This window comes from Hesperophylax consimilis, chromosome 21 (genome assembly GCF_061612785.1).
Source record: "Hesperophylax consimilis isolate HC1 chromosome 21, BYU_Hcon_1.0, whole genome shotgun sequence".
Lineage (NCBI taxonomy): Eukaryota > Metazoa > Arthropoda > Insecta > Trichoptera > Limnephilidae > Hesperophylax > Hesperophylax consimilis.
In genome coordinates, this window is record NC_142856.1 from 2899443 (window position 1) to 2923547 (window position 24105).

The window sequence follows — 24105 nt, forward strand, 5'->3', positions numbered from 1 at the left end:
ATAATAACAACAAATACGTACATATATTTGACAAACCCAAATAAACCTTTGGCCTATACACCTTTCTCATCTAAACCGACCATCTCTCATGTAATAGAAAGAGATGCACCATAGGTGATCTGTTGTACGTACAATCACGACACATGTGACGTCAGAATTCTTTCGACCAATCGTGGAGCGTATACAGTCTATTGCTATTGAATGCTTTTTCAAGAACGTTTAACTAATTCTAAGAATAATAATATAGAAATATATTTATATATTCAGAATCGATATTTTTTGATCTACATGAACATTTTTTTTATAAGTCAAAATATTTTTTACTCAACTTCCTTATTGCACAATACATTATTTTGACGTATCTCATAAGGTTTAGCCAGCGTTTGCAATGTAAATACCCGAAAATATCTTTTCACCACTCAATTACAAACACCGTTTTTTTCTCCTTTCTATAAATATAATATGCATGTATTATATATAGAAACCTTCCGGAATAAATTCTCTAAATGATAGTGAAAACCCTAACAGATCCGTTGCGTAGTTTAAGCGTTGTTTCTGAATATATAAGTTTTATTATATATTATTTTACAAAGAATCTGTAAATTGTCATTTAAAAACTGATAAAACATCATTTGGTTGTTACGACTAAATCTGACATCGCAACCAGTCTACGTGAGTAATATGTATATGGTCTATTTTTTTTTAAATTTCATAGTAATTGTTTTTCACGGTAAATTGTTTATCAAGTGAAGTCATTTGATGTATTTTTGCACTTTCATTCAATACAATAACAATAACAAAACACAGCACCTGTTGAAAAAAACGAAGCTTTTTTGAGACTGGTGACTGGTTATGTCATAAGTCAAGTCCATAGATTGTGCGATTTTGGGATACTTTGGGAGAATTAAAACTTTGAAAATTATTTTAACCATGAAATTGACATTTGTAAAAAAAAACTAACTGGAGTTCCTTATTGGCTTATATGCAAATGGAGCATATGCTCCATATGCTCTATTTGTTGAGTCAGGTTCATAGACAATAGTGGCTTCCTCTGTGATTGGGAGCATTTCCATAATGTAGAAAATAACAATGGGGTAAAATCATAGAATAAATAAAAGGTAAAATTAATTAATTTCTCAACTACTTACATAAAAAAATCTTTATTCAGACAAAAACGAAATACAATTTACACAAAAAAACAATGATAATATTCAGCTACAAGTATATTTTTAACATCCACAATATATTTTTTAATAGAATTACAATATGCTTTTATAAGATTTATATGTACTGTATACCAATACCTTTCTTATGATAAGATTAAATATAATATTTGACTATAAACTACTGTGTATGTACCATACATTATTTGATATCAGTTCCGTTTGATACTTTAAATATGAGATGGTTACATTGTGTATATATTTATATTTAATGAGCAATGTTCATTTTGATAAAAATTACTAAATTAATATTGTTATTTTTAGGTAAAAAAAACAAATAGAAATTCAAATATTGTTATTATCTTTACTTTTAGACAAACAAAAAAATTGGTTATCTGGTTTCTGAAGTAGTAGAAACTTTTAAACTGGTGGCTTCATGAAATTTGCATGCCTTTTTCTGTCTGTAATTTGTAATTCAACGCAACTATTTTAAGTTTGCAGTGTAATTTACATCTTGAGCTACGAGCACTGAAATATTGTCAAAACTGTCAAAAAAGAAGACAAAACTTTTCAAATGATGTCCAATATGAAAACATAAAAATTTTCAGGTTTTGAAATAATAAAAACTAATCACAACAGCATTTAAATAAAGTATCTTTAAATAAAAGCATGAATACTTTCACAAAAAAACAAACAACGTTATGTGTTAGGATGGGTTGTTTCGCAGAATTTGAACAATTCATCAAATTTTAACATTCGTTTTCGGGTCTGTGAAAGTCCTATTCAAGTTCTGTTTTCGAATAATTGTTTAAATTCTCCGAAACAACCCGTCCTTAATGTCATGATAATAGGAAGCCCAAACCAAAAAAATGCAATGTTATATTTGAATGTAAATTTAACTACATAATATACATACTTAATTGATCATGTATTTATAAACCGCCATGTTAAATTGTGTGAATTTTAACCATTATCATAATTTCTGAACACATTGCCAAACCCCACACTCAAAAACTAACTACACACAACATTCTTTTTCAGAAGGACAAGCACAAAATACAATAACATCTTTTCAGATGCTGATATTTTCCATTTGTCCCTGGGTCAATCTACTAAGTTATATTAGAAAAAATTAAATCAAAGAGTTAATTATGAACTCACTACCCCTGCTTTGTGTAAGATCTTTAAGGCGAGACAAGATTCTAATAGCAGGGGTTTGCACAAGGCTCACATTTTAATTAACTCAGACTAATTTGTAATGATAATATTTATAATTAGAGCGATCCCTACGGATGTAAGTTATTTATATTTGAGATTAATTAAACCAGTACCTTACCATTCAAATATTTTATGTAACGTTACATTTATGAAACGTTTTCAACTATAAAATTAGCGGTAAGCAACAAATTTAATTTTTCTAGACGATGAATTAATAATCTCCCGACGGATTCCTCTAGAAACATCAGATTTTAGTATTACAATAATCACAAATAAACCCCACGGAAAGTTAAATGTCTTAGGCCTGCTAGGGCAAATTCTTCTGTAGGTCCGTCCATTACTCCGAGCCACTCGCTTAATTTTGTTTGTACGCAACTTCATCATTTATGCTGTTAAGATTCCCAAATTATTTTAGAGATTTGCTAGGGCAAATTCAACTGAAGGTCTGTCCAATACACAAGGAACGTGCGTCATATATTTCATGCATGGCTTGCACTTACATTGTCAAGATTCCGACTTTATTTTAGGGTATTGTCTCGTCTTAAGTTACTTTCTCATTTTCTTTCTTTATCTTTGCACATTATTTTATGATGAATGTATTATTTTTGTATAGGTACTTAGTTTAAATTTACGTAATCTTTGAATCTATTTTTTCTTTAAAAGAATATTATTTTTCTATCAACTCCACTTTGTTTGTCTTTTAATCATTCGTTTTTGTACATAACATGAATTTTGTCTGGAAAATTCACATGTAACATGTAATTATTTTAATAAAATATGTATAATTTTTCATTTCCCTAATTGACAAAAATCCCTCAAATTCTAGCACTTGTAACATTATATTTATTTACTAAATCAATTTTATAGCAAGAGAGATTTATTTTGAGAGCGGAAAAAAAATTATTCAAATTTGTTAGTGGGATGTCTTCTGGAACATTAGTGGAATAATTATATAATTCAACATAGCTAAATTTTCCAATATTCATTAAATACATAATAATAGGGATTTTCACCAACTATGGAAACCAGCGAATATGTAGCGGATTTGTTAGGAACACACAGCACTTGCCTCGATTTTATGGTATTTTGAACCTTAAAAAATGCTCCCAGCATACTAAAATATACTTTATTCACTTGAAAAGGAAATAATCTATTCGAGTCACTTGTAAACATTGGTTTTTTATCTGTGAAAAAGCGCATGGCAAATTCCGTGTCAAATTTCACAGTTTTTTCAATTTCAAAAATCATAGAACTGTATTTATTTACAGGAAAGCCTCATTTGACTTTTGAAGAATGCTAGTTGGAAAATATTGAAAAAACTTGTTTTCGGTAATGATTAAATTCAAATCTTGGATGTAATAATTAACCAACTTCCCGACATCCGATCAAGCTGAAACTCGGCAGATAGACCCGTCGCTGATGACAATGCATTCTAACAACTTTTGGTGGCAATCACATACACACACGCAGACATAAACACATTTCTCTGATATCGAATAACATTAAAACAGGTAATATAGTCAGTCCTACCTGATCGCCATTTGTCAAGATTGGTAGGGTTATCGACTCCAGTTCCTGGGTAGGAAGGTTCAATCTTCAAGTAAAACAATTTTAAAATAGATATATACGTATTATAGTAAAACTTTGTTTTTATAGGTTGATTTTTTGTTTTAATAAGTTTACAAAATGGAGTCTTTTTGCAAGCATAAACACGACACCTTAACTTTAAACCAAAAAATTGAAATTTAAAAAAAAATCGATGGCGGTGTCTGTATAATATTTTGCGTGTATGCACTATATTCTGCCATTTTCACTAATTGGATTCTTGCCGGTTTTTGGAGTGACTAATCACAAGAGAGAGCATGTTCTAAAAACCCAAGGGAGATCAATGACTGTCTGGTGCAATTTGATGGAAGCACCCTTCCCAACAAAGAATCCATTGAAATGCTTCGTGTAAGTATATCAGACCGACTCAAGTATCAAGGCTCTTTAGAAGTCCGAGTAAATCTGGCTTATAATATATATATAATACGCCCAACAATTGAATTCGGGAGCCACCTCTGGGCTGGAGCCCCACAATAATTGTAAAACCTATTTGATCCTGTGCAAAGGAGGGCGGTCCATCTGATTGACAGTCCATTGTTAACAGACGGATTGCCATCTCTAATGCACAGATGCAATGTTGGCATGCTGAGTCTGTTCTACAGGTAATTTAATGGAGCCGGCTCTACGGAGCTAGCAGCATTGATCTCCGGTGCACCGGCACACGTGCGTGAAACATAGACGGAATACCGTTTTTGTGTTGAATCGTATGTAGAACGAGCTGCCGGCATCAGTTTCTCCTCCTTCATACAATCCGGGCCTCTTCAAGACATTAATAAATCCCTTCCTTCTTATCCCGCCTCACAACGTTGGTCAACTGGGAGTCGATATAGCTTCCCTGCCTTTACACTGTAGACAGGGAAGCTCTTGTGACTTGTAGGATAAAATTTAAAAAAAAACTGTTAACACAAAAAAACAACAAAAAAATAAAATAACAATAGTAGAAAAGAAACAAGGTTGTATCATTCAGTAAAAATATTTCATTTAAACTTTCGTTACAAAATATAAAACATAAATCATTAAAAATTGCTCAAAAACCATTAAAAAAAAATCTTTTTTCAGATTTAACTGAATATAATTTATCTTATTGCACACACAGATAATTTTTTAACTCCAAATTTATAAAACTTTTTATAAACTCTTCTAAAACTAAAGATTGAATCTGAAAAGGTTTATAAAAAAAATTGCATAATAAGATTACAAATATTATAGCTTGAATATTGAATACACTTGGATTTTAAAAATAACAGTGTTTCTTTAGGGGTGCATCGTCACTTCTGAGTAAACTGTCAATTAGTGCCACTCATCGAGTAATGTATGTTATCTGTTTCACCACCGCCGTGTAACACTACATGTCAATTAAATATGTAACTTCTTTGACAGCCATGTTAATCCTATGATTAAAATTGCTTTTTTTAGCTTCAATAGGAGGCCCAGAGAAAAAAAAGGAATAACAGGAGGCCCAGAGGAAAATAATTTTTTCAGGATCATGTCATCTTTGGGGATGCTGTATGGAGGGTCTTTTCAAGAAAAGGAAGGAGAGACAGTTCAGGGAAGGAAAGGGGTATGAGAGGTGGGTCAGTCTCTCCCAAGTGGGCAGATGTATCCGCCACCAAGACCCAGCAAAACCTCATGAACCCGGGCACCACTGCTAAGTCACCAAATGTAGTGAAACACTTGGGGTGACCTATGGCATAGGTAGGTGTTGGTTATCCAACAAATTATTATTTAAATTAAATTATTCCAATAATCATTATATGTACCCAAATCTGCCTCCCAAATTAATTGCCGAGTAGTCACTTAAAAGTTTACTTAAAGGTGGTGAAATGACTTCTTCTTGAAATAAAATAATATGTAGATAATTATAGCATCAGGGCAGGTATTTTAAATACGTGATATAATAGATTTGTCATTTTAGAATAAAACAATACACATCAGTATATCTTATAAAAAAATACACAATTATTTTTTAAGCGCATTGTATGAACACAACATTATGTCAAAGATTGTTACATTAGCATTTTAGTTTTAAGGCTACAACATTTTGTACATAAAACTTATTTGGCAAGTACAATAAGGTCTAGTTGTTTGAATTCCAGTCACATTTAACATTGTCAACAAATAGGTCATCAACAACAAATTAGTCGTCAACAACAAATCAGCCGCCAACAACAAATCAGTCATCGACAACAAATTAGTCATCATCAACAACAAATTAGTCATCAACAACAACAAATTAGTCATCAACAACAAAGCCGCCGGTCCAAAGTTTAATGACCGTTGTGCTTGACACCCAATCAAACAACCCAAATTCAAATCTGAATAAACGCTGATGGATTGAGAGTCAGCGATTAACGGACCGTTGCATTAAAAATGTATTGATGCATGATTTAATGACAATGCCAAATGTAACGATAATTTAAACAACAGGGCCTAAGACTCTGTCGTTAAAACTTATTGAATATTGTAAGAAATTTAATATTCTTCATAAAAATACACACTTTTAAGTCACAATGTCTCTTAAAACTGAAGTTGTGCTCTCATTTTGGCAAAATTGACATTTTATATTATTATTATTATTTGTAAAAACATGTTTCTTTTTCAAGTTTGTCTTCTTTATTGATATTGTTAGTGGCAGTTGTCAAAATTATTTATCGCCTTTACAATTGTACTGCAGGTTTTTTCGCAGGTGCTGGTTTGTCCGCAGAATTTCTCGTCACGCGTTCGTAGATCATCACCGAGTGTCCTTGCCTGTCGCTAAGCGGTAACTGCAAACGAAATAATAAATAAAAATGTCAGTAAAGTGAAAAACTTAACTACGAACGGAGATCGCTAAAATAATCCAGGACAGGGACGACATGAGGCTTCTTGTTGAAGAGATGGATCCCTGACCCCAATAGCATGAGGGGAAGAAGATGATGTGAGAAATAGTAAAATTTGAAAAAATGTACCCTTAAAATTATTTTGTGTACAAATCGGTTATAATAAAGAGCATCGATTGGTTAAAATTCTACCCTTCTGTAGGCTAACACCAATGGTCAGAGGTATTTCAAAAATTTAAAAATCTTGCTGCTTTCGTGGTTTATGCCTAAATGTCATGGAAATAAGTTGTTTAAGGTTTTTACTAGGTATACAAATGTAATTTTTATAACTAAATAAAAACATACAAAAAAAAAAAGATGATCACCTGTTTTACGATTTGCATTTGCCAATTGCTGAAATATACGCTCCGTTTCCTCATATACTGTTTTTTTTTAAGATTAAAAAATTGTAAATATAGCTTTATAGCAGTATCGCTTAATAATCACAAATGAACACATGAGACGGGGAAAAGAAATGAGTTAAGACTCCCCTTCAGAAAAAAAGTCCTTGATGTATGGAGTAATTATCGGTATTACAATGGAAGATGCTCTGAGGAACTAGCGTCATTGATCCCTTCGGCACCGGTGCGTAGTCGGGATACACGCCAAACGCGCGCCCAACATTTGTACACGGTTGACATTTGTCACATGAGAACGGGTCGCTTCTACGATTCGTTCTTAAGTTCAACAGCTCGGCTGTGGAACCAACTGCCGGCCTCTGTGTTTCCTCCCTCCTACAACATGGGACTCTTCAAGACCCATGTTCACTCCTTCCTCTCCACAAAAAGACCCTCCACACAGCATCCCCAAAGATGACATAGGCCCTGAGGGAAATTATTTTCTTCAGGGCCTCCTGTGTGGAGTTAATATAAAAAATAAAAAAAATAAAAATTAAGATATTTGGCGAATTATCAAAGGAAATAAAATAATAAGAAAGTATTAACTTGGGTAAATTTGTGATTGATTCATAATAAAAAATGTTTTTAAAATTAAATATGTATAAGGATTGTATTAGGACGTAGATAAATAACTTTTTAAAAACCAAGATTAAATAAAAGGCATCTTAAATATTATCACAATCTATGCACAAAAGCGGGCGGCTATTGAAAATTTGCCTGTGAAATTATGTTTCTGGTAAAATAGCTATTACTTTTGAAGTATTACTTATTTGAAAATAAAAATCTTAACCGCATATTGACAGCATATTTTTTCCCGCAAACAAAAAACAAAAGCGAAAAATTAAAAATTTGTGTCTCCCAAAAAATTCCACAATATTCATCCCACTCCCTTCATACTTACAACGTATCCCACTTGGGGATGCCATAGTTCCACTGGCTCTGGACAGTTGGGAATCTTGTGCACCACATAAAAAAATGAATAATTTGTATATTGAGCAACTCACGTCAGAATGGAACAGCGTATGAATGGGATTATAGTAAGCCAATATGTTGCCGATCTTGGGCGCCAGCGAATCGAAAGTGATGAGGTGGGAGGGCAGCTTGGACTTCCTGCCCCCCTCACCCACCTGCTGATTGAGGTACTCTCGCTGGAACCACCGCAGCGGCTCCTCGAAGAACTGGTCCGCCTCGTCCTTGTAGTCGGGCTTCCCGGAGAGGTTCGGCTCGCAGGTCAGGAAGCGGACGGGGATGTTTACGTGGAGGTGACTGGAAATAATTATGGTGTTATGATAAAAAAAAACTCTACTAATTTGCTGTTGGAATACTAAGGGGGTATTTCACTATGTCGGGCTAAATATCTGACTAGCTAGCCGTTGGCTGGCTTTAAAGATCAGAATAACTTCGTTATTCAACGGCGACCGTTTCACCATTGTTGCCGAGCTTCCGGATAAATAACACTCGAAATAGTCTGGCAACATCGCAAAATGTTTGCAGTTACCCAATCTACTACAGCAGCTGTCATGTTTTGCCGCAATGTCCATGGAATGCTAAAGTCAACGCCAATTGACAAGTTTCCCGCTACAGTCCGCACACCGCAAAGTGTGCATTTTTTTGGTTATGTTATGTTGATTATCAGGTCATTTTAGATAGATTCGTGTCGAATTAATACATTGTTTCTTATTTTGAACACAATCAAATAATTCAGGATGGATCATACAAGCATTCACATTCATTCGAGCTCTTAAAACTCGCGGCCTTCGCATCGCCGCCCTTTCACCTGCTTCTGTAAATCAAAAACCTCGGTATCGATAATAATTCGCAACAAAATTCGACTCACTTCTCCGCTGTCAAACTCGGAATGTTTTGACGCCATCTTTGATTCGAGGAATAGCGCCTAACGTGAGGTTCGAGCACTGATTAGTCAAATCGAACTTTAACCCGAGCGTTAGCGTTATTCAGATATAGTGAAAACGAAAAAATGACTAATCCGCGGATTAGTGCTTAGTCAGAACATAATAAGAGATAGTGAAATACCCCCTAAATATGTATTTAACTAATGCTTATCGCTAACTATTCCGCCTACTGAGATACTGCAGCGCTACGGAAATGTTCCTGGAGGGAAATGTTCCTGGAGGGAAAAGTGCACTCTTTCAGAGTCCCCCCTGAAGGTCCTCTGAAGACGGGGATGTTCTAATATCCTCCATAAACGGCTGCTTGCACACATTTTTGTGTTTAACTTTGTTCACTTCTATCCTGCATTTTTTGCCTATCTATGTGTTGTTATTTTGTCTTATTCTTACTATTCGTCTGATTTCTTTTTTGTTATTTCAAAATATGGAATGTATTGCATTGCACCACCCCTGCATACATTCTGGAATAAACTAGTTTTTAATTATTTAAAAAAAAAATTACACCTTCAATACAATTCGACTCCATTTGATTATTAAAAGCCCTACAGCAGCAATAGACAGTCTGCCCACTGGGTAGAAAAGATCATCTGCTCATCTATGCACCCATACCCACAGCTGACACTCAATGTTCCCTGGTACTGTACACAAATGTTTTACGGCAGTAGATTAGATAGTTAGATTATTTACCATTTCGTGGTACATATCACCATCTTGTCAACGCCATATTTATATTTTTAATTATAGTGAAATCTGGATCGATCATTTCCTCAAATAATCGTTTTCCAGCATTAATCGTTTAAGGCTCTGTAGTAAGTGTTCAAAGATGGTTTGGAAGGGAAATATGTAAATACGAATGTTAGAGGGAGCGCGATAATATTAAAAAACGATAATAATTAACCGAAAATGGTGAAAATATTTAATAATCAAAAATCAATAAATAATTTGCATTTAAAGATACATTGTGGATTTTTTTCATATCAATAGCATATTAAATAAAAGAACAAAATGTGTTTTTAATAATTTTTGGAGCTTACTTTGCTTTTTTTTCATCGGGGGAATCTCATATAAATACCGTTTAGGCATTACAAATATCATATATTTATTTAGGAACTTAAAAACTTAAAGTGTCAAAGAGAAATATGTTATAAATCGGTAGAAATTCGAATAGGTAGAATGCGGGGGCCTTACGCTGGTCAAAGTGTGGCCAATTTGAAGAGATATATTCTGATATATACGGGATAAATCAGAATATATCTCTTCAAAACTTAAAGTGTCAAAGAGAAATACAGTGAAACTCTCTTAAGAAGTTTTCCAAGGGACCGGGGAAAAAAAACTTCTTAAGTGGGAAAACTTCTTAAGTGGGATTCAATTTTAGCCATTTAATAACTCGAGTCCGGGGCATACGTCATTCCTATGTCTACCTACGTTAAATTGTCATGAAAACAAGCTCATATGATCCAAGCGGTCAAAAAAAAAAATATATATATATACATCTTCTAGTTATCATGGTAATTAGTATTACATATGTATTTAGAAAAAGGTGGGAAAGTGAAATAAATGAAAAATGGTAGAACATAGTTGATTATAAAAAGTTTATTTACATACCTACATATAAATTTTATTTTTTTTCGAAGTATTTATCTATAGTAGATTGCTTAACTCTATTATTGAATTCTTTTGTTGTAAAATTTTGACTAAACATTACAAATCAAAACAAAACCATCCCATGGACAAAGTAAACACAATTTTAAAACTGTTAAAGTACATCCCTCGAAAAAGCCACTCGAATTCGGATAGTAAAAGTTGCAGCATTCCAAAAGGTTCATACTGTTGATCTTATTTTAAATTGGTGTAAAGGCAATGGATTATACATATTTACTTGTTAGTGATTACTCACTCTTAACTTGACAGTTGAAGACAGAGCTGTGGATATACGCCGTCTCTTTTTTACGCTTTCGTTTACTATATGAACTGAGGGAGAAAGAAAGACTTGTTGTGGTTAATTTTACCAAGCGGTTTGATAAAAGGACACCGCAAGTAATTTTGTTAACCGCAAACAGATGATAGCGGGTTCTTTGCCTCAGAACCGTTTGCGTACTGCAACCCTGCCATGGCACTGCACAGAAAAATCTCACAAAATCTACGCGGCAAACTGCTTATTAGTTGGCGGACTTTAACTTTTTTGCACGCTTGCTGCTTGCTCCAATGGCATTTGAGATTTGAGAGACTATTGTCATGATGTATTTTCGCCAGGCACAGTCGACTATCGTATATTTTTAAAGATATTTTAATCCTTTTCTAGAAATTCCTTATGAAAATAATATGCGCAGCTCAATATTATGTACCTGTAGGTTCATTTATGGTCCTACCTAACTAGCAGACATCGAATAGCTACGATTTCGCACATAAATAAATGGCTTGATGCTTGAATCAGAAAGTTATATCATACAAGCTGTTTGACGCTGGAATTATAATCTGTGAACGCATCCAAAAACTACAAAAATCATTTGCGAAGTTTCGTTTCAATCTACATTTTAAATTTATGCATATGTATTTCCTAACCTTCAAACTTAATTTACGACAAATGTCAGATGAAACATGATGCACGGCAATTTTTGATGTTTGAATGAAAAAAACGTAATTATAATGCATATTTTACCATCTCCCCCGCCATATAATCATGTTGTTATGTATTTAAAGGTGAAATATTCCGTATTAACCGTGATCCGATAGATTATCAAAAGTTTTTCGTGTTTTACAAATTCCATGGAATAAAAATTTTATACAATAATATTACGAAACATCTCTATGTTCATTATCAAAGAGAAGATTATTGAAGGAGGCGTCAAATGTATGCAAATGTAGATCTAGCCCAGTTGTCATTAAGGTTGAGTTTAATATAATCTTTCATGTTATTTCGGCCTTAAAGACGCTTGCATATTTGTTACATAATTCCGCATTGTTTATTCGTTCCATTGCTATTTTACCTAGTTAGGGGATTAGGAGACGGGGTATTTGGTTTATTTATTGGATGTTTATTGGTTACGGCAGGTTACGGCTTATGGCCCGGCGGCCGACAAAGGGTTTTATGGTCTCAGGTACTAGGTATGGGTTTCAGTCAACGTCTTTCAATTTATGACTTGGAAAAAGGTTCATTTTAGATATTTTGCGACACAATATTTCGTTTGTGTTGATTTTACCGCCGGATTTCTAAAACCTCTTAAGCGGGAAGCAGTTTTAGCTCTAAAACTTCTTATGTGGGAAAAAATCGTGTTTTTTGTATGGAATTTTCAAGGGACCAAAAATCAAAACTTCTTAAGCGTGAAAACTTCTTAAGTGGGAACTTCTTAAGCGAGTTTTACTGTATGTTATAAATCGGTAGAAATTCGAATAGGTAGAATGCGGGGGCCTTACGCTGGTCAAAGTGTAGCCAATTTGAAGAGATATATTCTGATATATACGGGATAAATCAGAATATATCTCTTCAAAACTTAAAGTGTCAAAGAGAAATATGTTATAAATCGGTAGAAATTCGAATAGGTAGAATGCGGGGGCCTAACGCTGGTCAAAGTGTAGCCAATTTGAAGAGATATATTCTGATATATACGGGATAAATCAGAATATATCTCTTCAAAACTTAAAGTGTCAAAGAGAAATATGTTATAAATCGGTAGAAATTCGGAATGCGGGGGCTAACGCTGGTCAAAGTGTGGCCAATTTGAAGAGATATATTCTGATATATACGGGATAAATCAGAATATATCTCTTCAAAACTTAAAGTGTCAAAGAGAAATATGTTATAAATCGGTAGAAATTCGAATAGGTAGAATGCGGGGGGCTTACGCTGGTCAAAGTGTGGCCAATTTGAAGAGATATATTCTGATATATACGGGATAAATCAGAATATATCTCTTCAAAACTTAAAGTGTCAAAGAGAAATATGTTATAAATCGGTAGAAATTCGAATAGGTAGAATGCGGGGGCCTTACGCTGGTCAAAGTGTAGCCAATTTGAAGAGATATATTCTGATATATACGGGATAAATCAGAATATATCTCTTCAAAACTTAAAGTGTCAAAGAGAAATATGTTATAAATCGGTAGAAATTCGAATAGGTAGAATGCGGGGGCCTTACGCTGGTCAAAGTGTAGCCAATTTGAAGAGATATATTCTGATATATACGGGATAAATCAGAATATATCTCTTCAAAACTTAAAGTGTCAAAGAGAAATATGTTATAAATCGGTAGAAATTCGGAATGGGGGGGTAACGCTGGTCAAAGTGTGGCCAATTTGAAGAGATATATTCTGATATATACGGGATATATCAGAATATATCTCTTCAAAACATAGTTTCAAAGAGAAATATGTTATAAATCGGTAGAAATTCGGAATGCGGGGGTTAACGCTGGTCAAAATGTGGCCAATTTGAAGAGATATATTCTGATATATCCCGCGTCTTCGTAACTGCGGTATTTACAGAGCTAATACTTTTATATGTCAAATGATTTAACCGTTTTTCAACAGACATCTCTCATCTCTCTACAACACATTCATATGAACAAAATAATGTCAGTTGCGAGATATATTTTTCATCGTGGCTTGCCGTATCGTTTAAATCGTAAAATTCCCGTGAATGTTCATTTTCTAATTCTCTGCTTACTTAAAGTTATAAAAAAAACCTAAAATTAAAAATAACACGTGAAAGTGAATTTTTGTTATTGAAGTGTTATTTTTCAATACAGTTTCTAAATTAAATTAAATAAGAGGTGTATTATCACTATGTGTATATTTTTTATTATTAATTCAGTAGAGTGAATCATAATAAAGAAATAGATACAATATTTATTATTCTAAATGTCTTCTCGGCGCTTTAGGGGTTAATGTAGCTAAGCATTTTTACTTAACCCCTCAGGGTAATTTGTTCATTTTTGTGTACAGCCCATATAGATAGGTCTCATAGAAATTATTGTCTCCCTTACTGTTTCAGGTGGAGAAATATGATCTAAACGGTTTTAGAAATAAAAATACTACGCTTTATATTCAAATCTATAAATTAACCACAAAAGAATTAGAATTTTAAAGTTTTCGAACACAATTTTAGAAAAATTTATGAAGCTTTTTGAATTTCGTATTCATTATTTTTATATAAAACAACAAAAAAGTGAGGTAACAATAATGTTCATAATACGTTACAGTAAAATGTTTGTGTGTTTTTCTTTCATTTTATTATCAGTAACTTTAGTTACACAAAACATTAAGAAGAGCCATTTTTTATGTTTGCATTCATAATTTTAATATTTCAAAAATTATAAGTTTATTTCTAATAATGAAATTTGAAAGCGTATTTCATCTCATTCTGACAGAACAGCATGAACATAGTATTTTCCCACATTCAGTTTATAAAAAAGAACCTTAAAAAAACATAATTTGATGACTTAACTTAGCTGTAACACGTGAATTACTGCGAAACACTAGGTCTGAGGTTTTGTACAATATTTAGACTTGACAGTGATTGGTATTACCTGTAGAGGGGGGTGGAGTGACAGGGCATCAGGAACAGCAGGGAGGTGTTGGCCGGATGCTTGTTGGCGATGTCCCGCAGGACGGGCATGGCGTCCATCACGCCTCTCTGGTGGATGAGGCTGAAGTAGCCCATCGGAGCCACACTGCCCAGGAGTATGACACCAAACATGAGGTACACCCACACTCTGCAATGAGTATGAGATGTTTTATTTAGTAAATGGATAAAACAATAGCAATGATAAAACAGAACATAATAAAGGAATTATTGGTTATTGACGGTTAGCGTGGTCCTTGGTGACGAATCCGGTAGTGGAATCCTTCCTCTTTCCCATCTCATTAACCCCACTACCTTAGCCTTATAACATACCCCAATTGGGGATGCCATAGTGCCACTGCCCCCAGATGTTTGGGGGCAGTTTGTACTCTTGTGAGTAAATTGAAAAGAACTACAAATTATGAACTAATTTTGCATGATTGAGAGCCAAACAAGAATCGGCAAAACTCAAAACATTTGAGAGGCATATTATGTTCAATGCTGGAGGTCAAAAGAATAATTTCCCAAAGGGGCTATGTCATCTTTTGGGATGCTGTGTGAAAGGTCTTTATAAGGAAAGGAAGGAGAGGAAGTTCTGGGTATGATTGTTGGGTTGGAATCGAGGGATCAGTGCGTCAATATCATTATATTCCTTCCATTGTGGCGCAAGACGATGGGTCGAGATACCAGTTGGAGAGGTCAAAGGGTTTCCCCAAACCAGACTCTTCCGATCTGGTTCGCCACGCAGCTGGAGGGCGGAGCGCATTCTGAAAACACCTCACCCAAAGAACGCGACACCCCTGCTAAATCACCAAACTTAGCAAACCACTTGGGGTGACCTATGGAAGAGGTGCTGGTTATCCAATGAATGGTTCCCGGTGCGGAGGTACATCTAGATAAGATCTAAGATGCAGATCTAGATAAATTAATGAAGTATAGCAAGGCCTCAAGCAAAAGAAGGTGCGCAGATCCATATCTTGTGGTATGCACAGAAAGGGCACGATTTACTAGTGGTTTGCTAGCATTACATAGTTGGGAGTTAAATCTGCTTACCCTTTGGCCTTTCTGCTCCAGCGGGAGATGGTATCTTGGGTAATGAAGAGAGCCATCGGAATGAGGGACAGGATGAAACGGAACTCCTTGTGGGGCAATGTGCTGAAATCAAAAAAATATATATATGTGTATAAAATTTTCAATGACGAACTTGAAAAATATGTTCATCTTTAACATATTTTTTTCAAGATCTAGGAATAATAATGACCGGTCGGTGGCTTAGTTGACATCGCGCTTGGGTCCCAACCAGGCGTAGTGTGTTCAATTCTTCGGCTGGCTAAGTCCTCCATCACAACTCAAGCAACATTTTCAGCTTACTGTGGTGGTAGTAGGAGATTTTCAAATATTGTCAGGTTATTCGTAACCCGGGAATGTTTGTCTTTCTTTTTAAAAAAAATAAATAAAAAAATATAAGATTGTTATGAGATTAGGAATGATTTATGAATGTTAATGTACGTTCCTGTCATCGAACTTTAGGGCCAGTTGTTTCACAGAATTCAAGCAATTTGTAGGAACTGCTTGTGTAAATAAATTTTTAGTTTCTGGCAAGGTCCACCCACCATTCGGCAACACTGGAACGACCCCAGAAACTACTGCGGGGGATTTTGCAACTTCCGATTTGAGTGTCCGCCCGCTAAAGACGCATGTATCTTGTGTTTTAAATAAGTCACATATATTGAACGATGTCCATCAATCGATCAATCCAATTTTCAAGCTCCCCAAAGGTTCTATTAAAATACTGTTATTATATCTTATTGGCCGGTTGTTTCACATAACTGATATAATAACAGATCACGAATAGAACTTTCACAGAACTTTAAAATTTGACGAATTGTTCAAATTCTGTGAAACAACCCAGCCTAAGTGTCATTGAAACACATTGTCATTTCAACACATTTGGCATGTCACCAAGAATGTGTTTTATGTTGCAATAGACTGCAGATTTTAGCATTTTTATAAATACGGCACAGCCATGAGACACGCCAAACACCGTCCCAACATTGGTACACAATTGAAATTTTCAGCGTGAGAATGGGTTGTTTTTATTATCATTCATTCACATGCCCTACAGCTCGAGTGACAAATGGTATGCCTGCTTTTGTGTTTCCTACGTCCTACATCATGGTATTTTTAAGCCACATATTCACATCTTTCATTCCTTAAAAAACTCCCCCGCACAGCACCCCTAAAGATAAAATATTGGAGAATAATAGTTAATAGACTAACCAACAGCATGTATGTATTATCTTAAGCAAAAGATGATGAAGAAGAGACATTGGACAATCAGTTGCACTCTTTTATACTGCCGTGGTAAGTAAAAACATAGTTTTTTCCTTGAGAGTCCCAAGGAAGATACTGTTTTTTACTAATTGACTTCGGGTTTGTAAATTAAAACTCCAAGGTCAAACACTTGGACATTTATTTAGTGATATAGACTACAATGAGCTCAGATGGCTTATAGCAAGCGATAGGAACGATTCTGGGCCGCGATCTTGGGTTTGTAATCTTATTTATCTCGTAGATACTCTCTATAAGTCTCGATCCTTGCATTATCGACAGCATAATTTGTCACCAGTGCCATATATGGGTAACTTATTAAACTACTATCTAGAATATCACATATAGAAAACGATAAAAAATATCATTCTTTACCTTAGAAGTAAGGGTGTTTAATATAATATTATAAATCGGTTTTATGTATGCATACCTGTAAACGGATAATGTGAAGACAATCACAAACAGCAGCAGGCTCTGGGTCCTGAAGACCTCTCTGTCTCTCAGGACTTCTACGGCAGACCACAGCAGCGGGAGGAGGTTGATCCCGAGAATGGTTGGGAAGCCAATTGCAAAGTACCAATACCTGGAAACCAAAATAAATTATTTCCTTCTTTCACTTTCCATCCAGGTTCTTTATGAAAGGAATAGATAAAAATTTATGCTGATCTGTCTGCAACACAAATACCAGACTAAAAGTATCTTGGCAATTACCGCCATACCACCGCACAGAGGTTCGTAGACAACCACACGTTGCCAACTAGTCGGCAATGCCAATCTTCTACGATCGGTCAGGTGAACTTATTCCCTCTTGCATCATAGAGACTTTAAAGACAGTGTCACTTTTGTCAAACAATGCAGGTGCTTTAGATTAGATCAATGCTTCGAACAGTTAACAAAGAATGACGGACAAAGGATAAGCGCGACAAGTTGTTTGCGATGTGAATACAAATGTGCATCGGATATTTGCGTAGCTCTGTTGTGTATGTTTTGGGCACCTGCTTGCTGCTTCACAGAACACTGCAACCTTATTAGAGGGAGTAGGTAATATATTCATGTATTTTACATAAATCTTTTAAAATCTATATCTTCCTATTTTACTTATTATTTATTTAGTTATTTATTCATGTTCTCCATAAAACAGTTATGCACCAATATATCACGAAGAAGATTACAAATTTGAGGTATATGTAAGTGTAAAAGGTCATGGAGGCAGTTTTACTATTTTGTGACATACGTCAAAAGATAGTTGCTGAGATTTCTGTAAGTGATGTTAAAAATGGCGATGATCAATGCAGAATCGTTGAGCAGTTGAGTCGCTCTGTTGATTGGCGAGTTCTGATAGCCAGAAGTCCTCGCTTTCGGAGTATAAAAAAGTACATGGGATCTTTCAAGAGTATATTTGTAAGGCACATATAAGTTAAACACTTTACTTTTTTAAATTTGTTAAAAATATTTTTCGGCGTGCTTCTAAGGTGTTGAAATCGAGCATTCCTGTTAAGAACAAGGATACAGGAATGGATAGTACGTATATTCTCTCATATATACGTAACGCATAAACTTCTTTTTCACTTTTGTAATTTATAATGTCAACAATCAAACCTTCAACTACAGGATTCAAAGTCATGCATTGTATCACACTGCAACATTGAAAACTTTTAATTACATAATATCGTGCACTTGATAAGTTGATTTGTGGTTAATGCGGTATTCAGATTATAAACTAAGATAGACCTAAGGAAGTAAAATCATTTTTAATGACTTCAAACATTAAGGAAGTAATGTGCTAAAATTTTAAATAACAATATTTCAAAATGATAGCTCGAAATGCTAAAGCGAACAGATTTAACTATATTGTCTTATATGATCTTTAACACAGTCATAATCATGAAGCAGAAGTTTGTCTGAAGCAAATACTCTCAAATGATGAGCAATGGAGTTCAGGAGATCTCAGTGAGGATATTATGTCAAATTTGTAGGTCAACAACACTAGTTTTAGCTTGAAACATCATTTCTATTGTGACCTTTAGGGCTTTAAAATACAATTTTAAATAACGAAAAATTAAACAAGATACCGTATTTGTCTCGGAAAAACCAGGTAATGGTAAAACTAATTCGTTAGGCAAGTTAATATGTGAAATAGATCTCTCAGTTCTAGCCAATGTCAATTTTATTGCTTTTTTTTAATATTCAGTGAAACAATTACCAAGGTTCGCTGCCGTAGAAGCTTCCGATTTCGTTGAGAACATTCAGCTTCAGGAATTCATACGGAGTGAAGATCAGCTCTCCGTGGAAGTAGGAATCCACCAGAGTCGACAGGCCCAGAATTGAGAGACTGGAAATAATAATAAAGACAATATGATTTAAAATGAATAAAAAAAACAAAAAAATGTTGTTCCAAATACCGCTCTCATCCGCCAATTGCTCTCATTAAAGGAGGAATTACACCTGTCGAGTGTTCAGCAGAGTCTCTTGCATTGTTACTCGACCGAGAAACTTATTGAGAGTAGAGATGATCACATGTAGAAGAGACAGTGGGCGAGTCAGTTAATTGAGATTAGTTTAAAGTGCTGTTAACATGGTTTCGCAATGGACAAAAATTAAGATAGTTTTACAACAAACGACACACTCATAAAAAAAAAAAATCTTTCATTGACTGACGAGTGAAGCGCCGAGTCGAGTATGTGGTACTTACTCGACCGAGTAATTAAGCCTTGCCTATCCACTTTGTAACCTGAATCACTCGCTCGCTACTAGGCCGAGTACAGACTGTACTGATCACACCAGCCGAGCACTCGGCCGAATGCACTGTCTCGGCCAAGTACTTGGCAGGTGTTATTCAGGCATTAGTGTTTATTAAAGCGTATAGTTATCGAAATAAATCTATTGTAACACCTTTACATTGGTAACATACCTAACCTTTGGAACACCAAACCCTTTTTAAGGGAAATCAAAAATGATCTGTAAAGTGTTTCAAGTGCAAGCGATTCTGTTAAAAAAAAATATGCACTTTCTCATGGCATACAGGTTTAAATTGCATATCAAAAAATTCCGGCTAGGGCAAAATTAAACGGTTGGTCGGCAGAAAACTTCTTGTCACTGGTGCACAAACGGTTCTCCAGAGGTTAATATATATGTACAACGTATAAGTTGCTTTGGAGTAAACTACAGTAACTTCGGGACATGATTCTACACTATAGTACAAGCAAAAAAAGACGGATTACTTTTTTTGAAATTCCAACGTTTTAAGGTAAGTGTTTTAACAAAATGAGAAAAAAAAAATTTTTTTCTTCTAACACAGCAAACTTAATTTGTGGCACCATTTTAATTGAAATTAATAAAATACTTAGTTTTTACCACTTTTATTGTTTATAAATACCAACATGTTTCATGAGCAACGCTCACTTCTTCAGGGTTTTAATAATACTAATTATAAATAATAGACATAGACAATGTTTTCAATAGAGAAATAATAGACATAGACAATTGTGTCATTAAAAAATAATAGACATAGACAATGGCAACAATGAAAATGTTGGTATTTATAAACAATAAAAGTGGTATTTTATTAATTTCAATATATTTTTTTACTTCTACAATCATGCAGAATCACTTCCCGAAGTTAAAACACTTAACACCCGGGCACCCGTATAAAATGTCTAAGCTGGCAGTGAATAGAGAAACATTGATATCATAATAACAAAAAACCCTTTCCCCCTTACTAATAAATTAATGCAGGTTAAATGGTTGTTTATCAGTTGTGCAAAATTTTAAGAATGTTTGTTAGAAAGGGTTTATACATAAAAAAATGGAAGTATGCATTAAAATTTTAAAATCAAATGAATAATAACTTACCCAATAGGAATATAGAACAGTCCAATCAAACGCTTTTTGTTTTCGGATGTAACGATATTGTATACGCAGAGGGGCATCCAAATTATGGCTGCTGTTGGGCGAACTGCACAGGATAGCGCCGCCAGACATAGCCAGCCATTGTCCTCTGGAAATAATCATTTCAATTATTAACAACACCTATTTCATCTCATCTTCTTCCACTTCTCCTATTCCGGTCGGACCCCATCGCTTCAACATCGCATCCTTAAAGAGTGACACAGTAATAACTTTGTTATTATTTTTAAATGGCTGCTCTTTACAAAACGAGAAGCGAGAACTCTTATCTGATTTATTATTTTGTTGCTAATCGAATATGATTTATTTTAGTAAGCTAAAAACATTTTTTAAAGTACAAAATCCAATACAAATATTGCCGATCAGATACGCCAGCGTTCAGTGGATAAAAATTTTACATATCCGATGGGTATGGATGTCTGCGCACTAAAAGTTGAAAAGGTAATTTGCAATCTTGAATTTCATTCAAATCGAACAAAAAAAGTAACATTTTTAAGTACTTACTTGGCTGTCCGGGGGTGAAAGGGAACCTAGCCAGTGCAATGGTAATGAGGGAAGCTTCCGTGGTGTTGACAAGCGTCCTCGTGGCGGAGTAGAACCAGAACCACTGCGTCAGGACCAGGAACAATGCCCACTTGTGGTGGCCACTCCATTTGTAGAAGGAGTAGTCTGCGGCCGCACTTAGGAGAGCTTGCAGTAGGCGGGGAACTAATATCTGTAAAAAATAAAATAGGTATCTACTTGTTTGCAAAAGATTTTTTAAGTATATTATAACCACCAACAGCTGGTGTCCCACAGGGATCGGTTCTGTGTCCAACTTTGTTATTTTTGGATTGTTTGCTTGGGGATGATGGAAGTGAAGTACATACCTCGCTGGTATGAGCCCACTGCGTAAAATCTTGTTGTACCGTACCTTCTTTTTCATGGATTACATAGTTAATTAAATGTAGCACCCACCTGTGATTGAACTGACAGTCCATGCAGACAGGTTATAGGGTGAAGAATAAAGATTTAATAAGCTAAACTACGTGATTTTCGCTGATTACATAATAACAATGAAAGAAAGTGAGGATGCATTGAGTCCAAATGAATAAAGTTTTATTGGTTGAATGTCCGAATGGGCAAAGTTCATTTGGTTGAATTTCCGAATGGACAAAGCTTCATTGGATGAATGACCGAATGGACAAAGTTCCATTGGTTGAATGTCAGATTGGGCAAAGTTTTATTGGTTGAATGTCCGAATGGGCAAAGTTCATTTGGTTGAATTTCCGAATGGACAAAGCTCTATCGATTATATTATCAAGAATTATCCGTGAAGAATTAATTTGTTCAATATCTGTTATATGTGTTTGGAATTATATATGAATGAATTTTACTTTCTAAATTTTTATTTTTTTTATCTTTATTATTATATTTTTAAGATTTTGATTGTGTTTTCAGTCTTATCACTGATAACACAATCAAAATCTAATACATGTATTTTTAAATGTAAGTATGTTTGTTGTAAGTCTCTAACTTTAAGCCATAGTTATAAATATGTATGTCATTAAGTCACTAGTTTTAAGTCAGTAGTTATAAGTCATAAGTCACTAGTTATAAGCCTTAGTTGTGTAAGTCACCAGATAAAAGTCTTAGATGTAAGGCACTAGTTTCAAGTCAGTAGTTTAAGCCTTAGTCGTAAGTCACTGGCTATGGGTCTTAGATGTACACCACTATTTATTATGCAATGTATATATGTATTTGTACAGCGACCTTGAGGTGATTTTTCACGATAATGGCGCTATATAAATCAGCCAATAATTATTACTATTATTTACATATACCATTACGCAACAGTGATATGATCGATAAATAAATATTAAGAATTATGAACAAATAAATTAAGTACCTAATTAAATATATAGAAACACAAAATTGTAAAGGTACTTTTAACCATATTGGCTTACTTACCAAGAGTTCCGCATGGTCGATCGTCAATAATTCCAAGACTTTGTAGACTCCGGCGATGAAAGCTGGCTGCAAATAGCTTCTTATTCCACTGGTCCACTCCCAAGTCAAACTACCATATCCGAATACAAGTTTATGAGCTACTTCAAGGCTCTGCCAATATTCATCGGGAACAAACCACGTCTGAACCAGGAATACCGAAGCCAATCTCACAGCCACAATAAATCCGATAACATAAAAAGACTTCATGTTCGAAACGACCCCCATTTTACCAACCCTATTCACCCAATCCTGCAAATGAAACATTGTTATCAATTCAAGAAACAACTATCAGTTTGTAATTCAATATCATTTACCTCGACATAGATTAGAAATTGTATCTCTGACATAGTGTCACGATGAACTATATGGCGATATATACAAGGTACTCAATAAATAAATTTGATGACAAATAAAAAAAAACTATTGTCGGAACTAGGTACAAAAATTTTCACATTTTTTCCATCCAAACAAAACTAAAAATAATCTCCCACGGCGAATGTTTTGAACTCGAGATTGTGAATTAAAATGTGAATAAAACTTGAAAGAAATAACACACCAATTGGAACAACTATTTTGAGAAAACTTTAGGTTTGTTTTCATTCGATTTTTGTCATTATTTAATAGTTTATTTTTAAATAACTTCGGCGTTATAACCTAAAATTTACCTACGTGACAAATCGGGAAGCGTCTATTTTGTAATCAGTGTTTACAGCAGTCAAAATTAAATTGTTTGTTGTTAATTGTGCGTACCTAATTACAATACGAACTACCGCGATAGCTGTAGCATATTATTTTTATGATCACAAGAAATAGTTATAAATATAGAATATAAAAACACTTATTTTTTTAATCATATTTCTGTTTTGTAAATTATAAAAAGTTAGACCACCCGTACTTTTTTATGCTGTCAGCACAGAGCAAATGCATTATTTTTAAACTTGCGTTTTAATATGATATAGGCATGTATATAGGAATTATTTATTATAACAACTGTACCGATGAATAAACGAGGGCATCGCCACCGTAGGTGTAGATAGCAAAAAAATAGTTCTTCCATTTTTGGCCGTTTGCACAGAGAAGATTATAAATTTAAACTTTTGCAATAAGCTAAATATTTTGATAGAACATAATGTTTCAAATAAGAGGTTGAAATAAAAATATAGTAGAA

The 24105-nt window shown here is 34.4% G+C and overlaps 1 protein-coding gene across 4 annotated transcripts; it reads right to left on the reverse strand.

Moving 5' to 3' along the window:
- Positions 1–1225: 1225 nt before the first annotated feature.
- On the reverse strand, positions 1226–23646 carry PIG-B (phosphatidylinositol glycan anchor biosynthesis class B). Of its 4 annotated transcripts, none has more exons than XM_089644487.1 (10): positions 23603–23646; positions 22899–23186; positions 21453–21663; positions 20895–21039; positions 19246–19374; positions 17473–17625; positions 15765–15866; positions 14677–14862; positions 8247–8508; positions 1226–6751 (listed from the first exon to the last, which is right to left on the reverse strand). In XM_089644487.1, exons 2-10 carry the CDS (start codon positions 23160–23162, stop codon positions 6644–6646), a joined length of 1560 nt encoding a protein of 519 aa, XP_089500613.1. In that variant the 5' UTR covers positions 23163–23186; positions 23603–23646; the 3' UTR covers positions 1226–6643. The 4 variants fall into 4 exon arrangements, with proteins under 4 accessions (XP_089500613.1, XP_089500614.1, XP_089500612.1 ...); XM_089644488.1 differs by having other exon boundaries at positions 23607–23618; XM_089644486.1 differs by having other exon boundaries at positions 23494–23609.
- Positions 23647–24105: the final 459 nt, after the last annotated feature.